This window comes from Sturnira hondurensis, unplaced genomic scaffold (assembly GCF_014824575.4).
Source record: "Sturnira hondurensis isolate 20B ecotype Veracruz unplaced genomic scaffold, ASM1482457v3 Scaffold0022201, whole genome shotgun sequence".
In the NCBI taxonomy this organism is placed as follows: domain Eukaryota; kingdom Metazoa; phylum Chordata; class Mammalia; order Chiroptera; family Phyllostomidae; genus Sturnira; species Sturnira hondurensis.
In genome coordinates, this window is record NW_028094832.1 from 2,082,618 (window position 1) to 2,095,213 (window position 12,596).

A 12,596-nucleotide genomic window follows, 5' to 3' on the forward strand; every position below is an offset into this window, starting at 1 on the left:
ATTATACCCTAAGAATCCTGAAACCCCAATCCATAAGAACCTATGCACCCCAATGTTCACACCAATTTACAATAGCCAAGTGCTGGAAGCAACAACCTAAGTGCCCATCAGTGAACGACCAGATAAAAAAACTATGGTATGTTTACACGATGGAATACTACACAGCAGAAAGAAGGAACTCCAACCCTTTGCAACAGCATGGATGGAACTGGAGAGCACTATGCTAAGTGAAATAAGCCAGGTGGTGAAAGACAAATGATCTCACCTTAAGTAGAACCTAATCAACAAAACAAACAAGCAAGCAAAACAGAACCTGAAACTTGTAAATAAAGAATAATCTGACTGTAACCTGAGGGGATAATGAGAGAAAGAAGGGGAAGGGTCAAGTCAAGGAACATGTATAAAGGACTCATGGACAAAGACAACAGGGGGTGGGGAGCGGGTGGAGGACTGAACATGGAAGGTGGGGGTGGGTAAGGCAGGGGAGAATAATGGTGGGAAAATGGGGACAACTGTAACTGAAAACAATAAAAAATTTTTTAATGCCCCATACTTTTGTCCATTCAACAACTGATGGGCACTTGGGACACTTCCACATCTTGGCGATTGTAAATAATGCTGCAATGAACACAGGGGTGCTTAGTTCTTTTGAATTAGTGTTCTGGGTTTCTTCCAATATATCCTCAGAAGTGGGATCACTGGATTAAAAGGCAGATCCATGTTTAATATTTTGAGATGTCTCTCTCTATACTGCCTGTCACAGTGCATTATTAAACCTTCTGGTAAATCCATTCAGAGAATTTTTCATCTGAGACACTTTATTTTTGATCTCTAGAAATTCTACTTGTATTTTTTAAGTCTTCTGTGCCTTTCCTCAACATGCTCATGCATTCGTTTACCTTCTAGAATATAAGGGAGTCTATAACAGGTTTTTTTTCTGCTATCTAAAAAGAGTGGTTCTATGAAACCTTTTGTAAGTCAAAATGACTTAAAGTGAAGAAACAATTTCCATTCATTTATATTTAAAAGTGTTGAGCATTTCCAGTCTTAAAATTCAGTGCACACACAATGTCATTATTTCATTTATCCCAATCCAAACGTTTAATTTCATCCAGTTTTATGCTAAGTGTAATACCCTCGACACGCTCTGTTAAGCTTTTTTGATACCGTAAGACACATCTTGCTAACGAATACACAAAATAAATCAAGATAAAGCTCAGATGCTCACAGATACAGTTCAGAGCTCTGGTGGCTGGATGCTGCAAGGCTGAGTGGTCCCCAGAAGGGAGCCTTGCAACGCCACCCTCTCAGTCCTCGGGACTTACGCTGTCTCTACGTGGCCCGCTGCAAAGCAAACACGGACTGCTCACTCATTTCACTTTTTGCCGTTATTCACAACTGTGAAAATCTTCTCCAGATTTTTTTTGGTTAAAATACTATGCTAATGTAGGCCTTTCACAGAAGTGAAGTAACGTGAACTTTTGAAAAGCAAGGAATACCTGTACAGACAGGCACCACTTAATAATGAGAATGCAGTCTGAGAAATGTGCTGTTCGGTGATTTGCAGGTGCTGTGCAAACATCAAAGAGAATAACTACACCTCCCTGGATGGTACAGCCGACGACCCCACCACATATGTCATCACTGACTAAAAGGTCCTATGTTACATCAGACTATATCTGTCTTCTCTACTAATTATATCATATGTGTCAATTTCTGAGTCTTTTTATTAACTGCACTTTCTTCACATTTTGAATCAGATTTTCTGGCTTCTTTGCATGCCTCATAATGTTTTATTTGGATGCTATCCATTATGAAATTCATGGTGGGTTTTTATATTCTTTGAAATATTTTCTGGAATATAGTTGTTATTACTTGGAGACAGTTTGGATTTTGTAAGGCTTGTTTTCCAGCTTCGTTAAGCTAGCTAGGCCAGCCTCTAGTGTTGAGCTAGTTTGGCCCGGCTGCAGTAATACCTTTGGGAGTACGTTTCCTGATGCCCTAAGTATCACAAGGTTTCTCCACTGTGCTGGGAATTTGAACTACTCTCAGCCTTGTGTATGCTCTAGAAATTGTTCTACCTACTCCTTTCCAGGAGATCTTTTCCAAGCCTCTCACACTCATGCACTGACCGGCAGTCAACTGAAGACTCGGGGTGGGGAGCTCCTTGCTTAAATCCTTCCCTAGGTAGTTCCCCACTGACTGGTGCGCCTTGCCGTATAAGCTACACATATCTCGGCTTCCCCGGTTTCCCAACTCTGTCTCCTCAATTAGAGGGAGACTGTTGGATTTCCTTAATGTACTGAGATCTGGAAACTCTCTCTCGGCCATAAGCTAAGGCAACTGAAGGGATCACTCTGTTTGTACTTAGAGAAAGGTGCTCTAAGGGATGCCTATTTGACACTTCTGCTGTCTCATTTCTAAAAACTATTGTTACACATATTTTTCCAATATATTGTTTAAGTAAGAGTGTAAATCCAGGCCCTGCCACTCCAAAATGACTAAAGCCAAAATTACTATTTTAACTTACAAAAAATAAAATAATCAATTTAAAAAATAGATCTATAGGTCAAAACTTCCTACATTAATTGCTTTTATAATTTCAAGATATGAATGAGTGCGCCAAACAATGCTTACTAGCTAAAAACATGAAAAACAAAAAGTATACAGCTATGAAAACAAAGGAAATTCTCTTTCAGTTTTGTTTACAAAGATAATATACAGTCATTTATAAAGTACTCTAATTCTTGCTACAGTTACACAATTTAGCCTGTTCTTTGGGTAACTGAAAGCACCAATACAAAGACATGACACCTTTTTATCATAAAAACAAACAAGCAAGCAAAACCATTTACACATTTCCTAGCCCCATTCACTGAACTGGAAGTCATGAATGCCCCCAGTATCCAAACTATGGTCAGATACTATTTACAGTCTGAAATAAGCCACAGTTTCATGGAAAAGGATCTTATTCCAAGTTCGGGACAAACATGCACAAATTAATAGGTGCACTTTGTTGTAACAGACAGCAAGGGAGCCATCCAGGACTACTGTCTTCACCAAAGTAGTCAGGAACCAAACAAAGGAGGTTCAGTGACCAAAAACGAAACAATCTGAGAACCAGTAACTTTAAATTACTGAAGCACATCAAGTAGGTAGGTTTCATCTTTGAGTACAGAGTAAAACTAAAAATAAGAACAAACTGGCAACACTCGAAGATTACTACAAAGCAACCCCTTTAGAGTAACTACTGAAAGAAACAGAAAGAACAAAGCATTTACCCTGCCCTTCCTGTCTGAACTATACTACTGTATAACCCAGTACAACAACTAAGAGGAAACCTCCCTTTACTGAAGCGGGCCAGCTAATGAAGACAAGGAAGTAAGTACAGTTAGAACGTGCCCATTCTGCAATTGCTTGGCACTGACAGGTAAGAGGCCCCAAATGTCACTGACTGCTAATGTCACACACACACACTGTCACACCTGATATTCACACAATATTCCACCTGAGAGAAGATCAACAGCAGCATCTATGAAGTAGTCTTGCTAAAAGTGAAAAACAAACCTGAATTAGATCAAGCCTCGGTAACTATCCAATTTATAGGAAGTATGAGGGTAAAAAAATATTAAATGCATTAAGACTGCATACAGTAAAACCCATTGTTGGGCAGACTCTACCCTTAACAAATAAATGTCAAAAAGAAGAAATGAGGTAAAATAGTAAAAAAAAAAAAAAAAGAGTGAGAGATGAGGCCACAGTTTAAAACAGACTTACAACACTTACTAATCAATCACAATCGATCTATACTTGGGTCTTAAAGCAAGCAACTATAAATGTCTATAGCATACTATGATCATTTATATAAAATAAAAATACAATGCTTATTAATTTGCTTATAAATGTACAGAATACCTCTGCAAAAATACATAAAAAATTGGAAACACTGGTACCTGGGGTAGGAGAATTTTATGGTGAAATGATAGGGATGGGAAAGAGAATTTTAGTATTTTTTGAGCTTTTGTGTGTTTTATTGCAGTTTCAAAGGTTGCCTAAACTAAAAGCACCAACTGAGTTCTTAGAAAAGCTGCTCTGAACTAGAGCAGCTAGTTTTCTCTGAACTAGAGAAATGATAGTATCTCTTGATCACCAAAAATAATGAATGTTATTACCTCATCATAAGTGTATCTGTAGTCGGCTTTCTTTGATTTGAGGTCCCATAACACGACTGTCCCAGATTCAAAGCCAATCAAAAGCTGTAATAAAAGGAAACACCATATTACCTAGGAGTGATATTAATCATATGAAACATTCACTTTCTGACAATAAAAATAACTATTGTCATCATTATGCTTCCAATATAATATATTTGCATTGCTAATTACTAATCACATAGATGACAAATGAAAATACCACATTGTATATTTGTATCTTTGACTATTAGGAACTCAACATTTATCATACAAGTTTTTTGAAAAAGAAAACTACCATTTTGAAGTCTTCAGTGTACATTTTCATTAATATAACATAAACATTAGCATTACAGATTAACATTTGCTATGTGCTTTAGAGTTTACAAACATTTCTAATTCAACAAATTATCAGGTACTTTCATTTATTTATCTACATATTAATTAGTTCCGAATTACAGCCAGCCTAGATCCTCTCATGAGATTTAGACTCATAATTCCAAAGGCTACATCTTCACTTACCCACTCAAGAAGAATCTCAAAGTAAATGTGTCCAAAAGCGAGTTCTTTATTGTCTTCCCTACCTTCCTCTGGTATTCTCTGTTGCAGTATCTCTCCTCTCCTTATCTCACCATTCATTAAGTTGCTCAGGCAAAAACCTAGGAGTCATCTTAACTCTAGTTTCTTCCCCATCAGGTAAAATCATCAAGTAATTTCAAAACTGCAGTCTATCATCTAATTTACTTTCCTCCACCTCTAACACCTGCTCTTGGTTCAATACAAAAAGATCTCTACAATGATCACTTCTCATCATTATGTTGTACACCTGAAAACTAAATGAATACAATATTGCATGTCAAGTTTAATTCTTTAAAAAAGACACAAAGACCTCGTCTGGTCTCTAAATCTCCTTAATTGCAAGTCTTGTTCCTTTTTTAACACACTCCATATTACAACTAGCGTAACAGTTCTAAAATGCAAACCTGATTATGTAATGATCATGTAATATTATTGAGTATGGATGAAGTCCATACTTAACAAGATCTCATCATGGTCTGAACTCCGCTTACCTCTCCAGCTTCACCCACCACCACACACTCTGAACCTAATACACTCCAGTGTATCTTTTAGTTCATGCTTTCCTTACCTTGGAGCCTTTGCACATGCTGTCTACCTGGGCCACTCTATTCAAATGTCATGTTTTGCTGACTAATCCTATTAATCCTTCAGATGTCCCTTTAGCTATTACTTCCTCTGTGAGGCCTTCCTTGACCTTCCAATGTAAGTCAATGCCTTTTCTATGTGTTCCAACAGCACTCTGTGCTTTTTATCTGAAGGGTCACCACACATAATGGTTTTTGCCTTATCTGAATTTTCTTGCAGACAATAAATAACACAGCTCTATTTAGGCAACGATTGGTTTTATCTTATTCACCACTATATTCTAACATAAGACACAAGGCCTGATCTGTTGTAGGTACTTAATAAACCTTTATGAATGAATGAATTTCAGAGTGGAATGCATATTCTTACTTTATAAACTATCTACTGCCTACCCAATTTCTGCTGTCCAGCACCCCCAACCAAGCGTTTTCCAAACCTCAGTATTCCATCTGCTTGACACCTCCTCCCCTTTTATTTATTCAGCAATGTTTTACTCATTTTTAAGTCTCAACTTGGTGTTGCTTCCTGGGGTAAGCCTACCCAGTTCCTCTAGAAAGACAAAGATGCTCCTTCTCCTGTGCTAGCACACACCTTTTCATCAATATGTCTCTAATAGCTAATACACCGCCAAATACATATTAGATGCTCAAATATTTGTTTAATGAGCACACAACTAATTACTAGGTAGTCAATATTATCATTCATTAATCTGAAATATGAACAAAGTTTGGGGCATTTCATAATTTTAATGAAATAGCATTTTAGTAGATTTCAGACGACAGTGCACTTGAAGGGGCCAGTCCTTGAAGCTAACGAAATAGGTTTCCCCACGTTGGTGGAGAATATAGTTAATTTCTTCACTTGTTTTCTTATGTCTCACAATTTATACATAAGCCGTACAACATTTGTTGCAAGGTCTAGTTCTTGAGTAGCTTGCATATTTAAAAAATACCAAAAATTTTTACATTTAGTTAATAAATATATCTTTTAGAAAAAATTCTACCTTTCCTTCATCCATTGGATTATCACTTATATGGACAACAGGTCCTGGATGAGATTTAGATGACCTAAAAAAGAAAAAAGTTAGTAAGATTTTTTTCTCACCTAAACTTTTCAATGCAATTATATATTCATCAAAATAAGAATAATGAGTGGACAATAAAGATATATTTATAAAAGGTATAAACATTTCAGTAATTGACCAATAACAGATGTTTAGTTTTTACCATGGATCAAAATAGGAATCAGAAAAAAATAGTGACTGTTAAATTAATACAAGTAAGCAAAATTCAAAATTAAGTACACTTTGCATGTAAGAAATCATCTTCAATTTAGTATTTTAGCCCAGGAAACCTATTCTCATGGTAGAATTCTCAGATTTAATATTTTTTAATAAAGCAGTATCTATCACATTGCAATTTTATTTTACTCAATTCTAGCCTCCAATTAGGGCTTCTCATCCAGTTTCACAGTTCACATCAATAGAAGAAAAAATTCTATTATTTATTATTCTATTATTTTTTAAGAAGAAAATCAACAGATAAACTTACTTAGATAAAATGAAGTCATGCAGCTAAGAAAGTGGCTAAACCGATGCCTACACAGCAGGAATAAGCACACCTCTAGTCACAGACTCTGAGGGCTGAGAGATCAGTCCACTGACGAGAGCAGTCTGTGAAACCACACAGACAGCCACACCAGACCCAGCCACCAGATGCTGTAACCAACTCAAACAGCAGACCACGAAAACCCACACCCTCTGCCAAGGGACTGAGATATGATAGCAATGTCCCTGCCACAGGAAGGAAAACTAACTTGATGCACTACTATAGACGCATCAACCTACTTAAGATGTATGCCCCAAATCTATTGTTCTGTCAAAGTGATGTAACATCTGTGAAATGCAACAGTATAGAATTGTTTAAAAACAAAACAAAAACAATGAAAATAAATCTTGGCAATATTCTTAAATTTTGATTTTTATGTCTCATTAGATAAGAAAAGGCTTAAGAGAAAGAGATAAGATGCAAAGATAAGATTCTAAGAAAACATGAGAAGTTAGCAATGAAAGTCAGGATTCTTATAGCCCTTTAGCTCACCTAGTTTTTGATGTTGTTATTGTAAAATGAAAGTAATCACAATTATATCAAAATCAAGGAAAATTAATTGCCAAGTTAATTTTGCAATGTTACATGACAAACATTTACATTACATTTATTAATTATCAAAACATACCAAGTAGTAGTTTAAATAAGCATTTTCCAAACACTGGTAGCAACTGATTAGTGGGTCATAAAATCAATTTAGAGGGGCATGACAAGCATTTGAAATAAAAATAATTACAAGATAAAAAGAAGAGTGTTCTTCACTTAGTAAGAATGATTTTCTCATTAAACTTGTGCTACAGTTTTTACATATGAACACATATATGTAATACATATACAGGGTTGGAAAAGTAGGTCTACAGTTGTCCATATAGAAAACAATATAATAGTTAATAAACAATAAACAATAGTTAATAAACTGTTTCATGTACTCAACTGTTACCCTACTTTTGCCCGTATCTGCACATAAAGAATTTAAATGTACAACTGCCAAAAGGACAATATTATGTACAAAACACTAATTTATAATATCAAGAATGTCTAACACATATCTAATTCAATATCAGTTTAATGACTACCTATTATATAATATTATCATATATGGTATTGATACTTTCAGATAGGGAAATCTGCTCAAACTCACAGTTCAATGGCTTTATTCCACATAATGACGTAGCCTGAGAGTGTGAAGGACTCCACGTTGACAATATGTATATTACCTCGTTCAGTGCCCACATAGAGCCACTTACTCTGAAAAGGCAAATGGCAAAATGTAACCCTGCAAGAGAAAATATATATTTTAAAATGAGAAAAATGCCCAGTATATTTTATTAATTCTACTAGAGGGCCAATCATGATAATATATAATTTATGAAAAGCAAAAATAACACACAACCATTCAATTTAACCACTCATTGGGATTAATACTTCATTATGCTAATTACGATAAAACATTAGATCTAGCTAGTCATTGTGATTAATATTTAATTAGGCTAATTAAACTTATGCTTATTTAAATATAAGGCCTTACAGTAAATGGCTATCCTGGCACTATAGACAGAAGTTTTGAAATTAAAGCTGTTACCCCTCAGTATCCTTGGGGGATCATGAAACCCATTCCCAAATCCACAGATGCTCAAGTCTGTTATATAAAATGGCATATTTGGGTATAAGCTACATAATTCTCCCATATATTGTAAAGCATCTCTAAGTTACCCATAATATTTAATGCAATATAAATGCTATGTAAATAGATGCTTTACTGTATTGTTTAGGTAATAACAAGAAAAATGTTTGTATAACATGTTCAGTACTAATGGAACCATTGTAGGCCTTCTTTTTCCCTGAATATTTTCCATACGCAGTTGGTTGAATCTGCAGACGTGGAATCCATGAATACAGAATTCAAGGCCAGGGAGGGTCAACTGTATGTTTCAAATTGGACCATGCCATCTACTGTGTTACTTTGGGCACATCCCATTTGACCTTTAAGCAACAAACCAGGAGTCCAATACCCACATCATCCCTATGTAATACTGTACTTCTCAGGCATTATTAAACACAGCATCACTCAGGACCTGTGCATATGACTCCTTCCAGGCAAAAGGCTCTTCCCATATTTTTCTTCTGTTCCAGATTCAGCTGAAATACCACCTTCACTCAAATTGACATCCCCACACTTCTGTACGCCCACAGGCTTTTCCTTGTAAGAGAGTGAGGCCCTACTCTCCTCAAACTTCTGAGCCTCTGGAAGGGAAGAGATCTTCTATACCTTCTATAGACCACCTCCTACATCAGGCTCAAACAATGTTAACGAAATGCAATTCAACTACCTCTTCCTAGGTCCTGATGATGTGTGAGAGGCCTTCATTAACAAATTATGACCATCTACACGCATGTAGTATACTTTATTATCATCTAAACAATTTCATACATTTTTTATATCAGCTCATTTGTTTTCAAGGCAAAGACAGAAACTACCTTGTCTTTTTAGTACTACTTATTTAGAAAAGAAAGGTAGTGTGTTATGAAACCATATGATGCTCATCTTTTCAGAATCTAATTGTGTTTCTCAAAATAGACTAAAATTCAATGAAGTAGCACTTGAAATAATTCACTGATAAGTCACGGCTAGACTACCAATACCGACACTAGATATTAGGCATGATATAGCACACAGAACATTTGCTACTCCCATTAACACATAACTTCACTACCAAGAATTTTCAAGATGAAACACTTGTCAAATAAGTGTATATCAAATAAATGTAAATGTACATGGTCTCACTATTTCCTAGAGGTAATGTTCATCTAGATGCTTACTTCAGGTGCACTGTCTGTATTTTCTGTTCAATGTTTTATAAGATAACATGTCAATTTTACAAAGGCTTTATGTAAGTGTAACAGCACAGAAATGTCCACTGAACCAAAAAAAAACAAACCCATGTTGTAGTACCTTATTACTTCACAAGGAAGTGAGTTCATGGTACCATTCTGAGAACTCTGGTCATTTAGGTTTCAGAACTCAGAATTTTCTAGATTTTAGAAAGATACATAATCCATATTTTATGTTACTGAGTATGAGTGGTAGCATCTCATACACACTGAATATTTTTGAGGTATAATATTAAAGCTTATTTTTATTGAGGTATAACTGCCATATAACATGTTATTGTCGTAGATGTGTAACATATGATTCTATGTCATGTGTATAGTGTGAAATGATCACCACAGTTAAGTCTAGCTAATATCTATCACTACAAATATAGTTAGACATTTCCTCAGAATGAGTACTTTGAAAATCTGTTCTCTTGTAACTTTCAAATATACAATATTTATAAATATACAATAATTATAGGTACTGGCAGTGTCTTAAAAAATAAACATACACACACCCTATGATTAGTCTACTCCATCCCTATGTATTTACCCAAAAAAGGAAAGTGCATGCCTATAACAAGATTTATATACAAATGTTCATAGCAGCTTTATAATAGAATCTGGAAACAATCCTAATGTCCATGACCATCAACAAGTAAATGGATGAGCCAACTGTGTCATACACTTAGAAGTTAAAGAAAAACTTGATACATGCAACAAAGTTGATGAAATTCAAAATTCTTACAATAAATAAAAGCCAGAAAAAAGGAATACTGTATGATTCCATTTATCTACAATGTATATGCAATAGAAAATGCAAATTAAACTATTGTACAAGAAAACACATCAGTGGTTTCCTGGAGACTATGGAGGTAGAGACTAGTAACACTGAAAAGAGGTTACTACAAGAAAACCTTTTGAGGTGATGGGACATTCATTTTCTTGATTGTGATGATGGTTTCATACACATATATCTATGTTAAGAGTTACCAAATTGTACATTTCAAATGTGTGCAGTTTATTCTTCATTAATTATACCTCCACAAGACTGTCTTAAAATGTTCTGTTTTCATAGATTCGTGGACTGAGGAACTACAAAACCAGACTGTCACCCTGATTAGTATACAGTAGCAAGCCCTGGAGTTAGACTGCCTGAATTTAATTTCCAGCCGTGCCACTCACTGGCATATAAGGACCTTAGTCGGCCTCTCAGCGGCTCAGTTTCTAAGCACCACAGCAAGCCTCGCGGTGTTCACGCCTCGTGGTGTTCACGCCTCGTGGTGTTCACAAACTAAGACAAAGCCTGTTGATGCTTAACAAGAGGACTCCATAGGTGGGTGTTCAATAGAGGTTAGCTAATTATGATTAAAACTAAATGGTATCCTACCAACTAAATGTTACAGGCAAATTTAAACTGCATAAAGTAAATAAAATAGTTTGTCCATTTCCCTCAGACAATTTTAATTTCCACATTGCTCTGGAATTTAGCATAGAATCTTCATAGGCCAGAATCATAATCAGTATTTATCAAATGAATTAATGCAGAACATGAGAATGAAGAAGATATTATTTAGTACTTTTCTCAAATTAACTGTACATTACACTGTCTTGTTATTAAATGAAATGTTAAGTTTGCATTAATGAACATGGGAATGTATTAAAATAATAGCAGTCAGATGAAAGCAACTTAAAAATCTATTCAAAGAATTTCCTCTCTACTTATAGTCCATATCTATTCTGATAAACTGCCTACTTTAGAAAAATCTTCAAACAATAAGCTTCAGAAACCTTCAAAGGCCATTTTACATATGTATTGATTTACTGTATTCTTTACTAATTATAACTCAATTTACATAAAACACTTAAAAACTTCTGGAAATGTATTCAAAGAAATCAAAATATTAACATTTCTTGTGAAATAAGATCTTAATATATAACATCAAGGACTATCAAAAACAAGTATCAATCCTTGCCCAAGATGGAGACGTGGGTAAACATGCCTCACCTCTGCGCACAACTATAGCAAAAAATACAACTAGACTACAAAACAAGTATCATCCAAGATTATGAAAATCGATATACATAGAAGTCCGACAACCAAAGATTTAAAGAAGCCACATTCATCCAAAGGGTAGGAGGGGCCTCGAGATGCAGAGTGACATGGAGTAGCATGGAGCAGTGAGGAGGTGGGAAAGATGGTCCTACACCCATGTGTGGTGGGTAAAAATCAGGAGGGACACCCTGGGAGGGAGGGATCACAGCACTAGTCCACACCACCCAGTCCAGGGTGCCAGCTCTAGAAAGATAAGTCCCCATAACTTCTGGCTGTAAAAGCCAGTTGGAGATGGAGAGGGGGAGGGGGAGGACAGAAGAAACGACAGGATTCTCAACAGACTACTCTTAAAGGGCCCACAGTGGACTTAGAACTCATGCAGACCCATCCCCCCTGGATTCAGCACCAGGGCAACAGCTAGAAGGGCACCAATGCCATAGAGAGAAAAAGTGAAGTCCAAGTGCCAGGAAACAGCTTCCTCACAGGCAAAACTCCATAGGCCAGGCAGTGGCATTATCCCCTCTCAGAACACTCACCCACACAAAGCAACAGAGCAGCAACAGGGGTTGCTCCACCTTGGCAACCCCTAAGGCTCTACCCCAAATGATTTAACAGGTGCCTTTTCTACAATAGGCTGCATGGCTAACACAGGGAGTCAGTTCTATCTAATACATAGAAGCAAACAAAGGGAGGCTGCCAGAATGA

General features: G+C 36.1%; 1 protein-coding gene across 4 annotated transcripts in view; it reads right to left on the minus strand.

The window, feature by feature from the left end:
• STXBP5 (syntaxin binding protein 5) overlaps positions 1–12,596 on the minus strand; it is a 131,692-nt gene that overhangs the window by 82,263 nt on the left and 36,833 nt on the right. For all 4 annotated transcript variants that reach the window (XM_037034862.1, XM_037034861.1, XM_037034860.1 and 1 more), the window contains exons 5-7: positions 8,103–8,237; positions 6,358–6,421; positions 4,173–4,256 (exon numbers count right to left, since the gene is read on the minus strand). In XM_037034862.1, the coding sequence (XP_036890757.1) occupies positions 4,173–4,256; positions 6,358–6,421; positions 8,103–8,237 (283 nt within the window). The remainder of the gene's footprint in view (positions 1–4,172; positions 4,257–6,357; positions 6,422–8,102; positions 8,238–12,596) is intronic.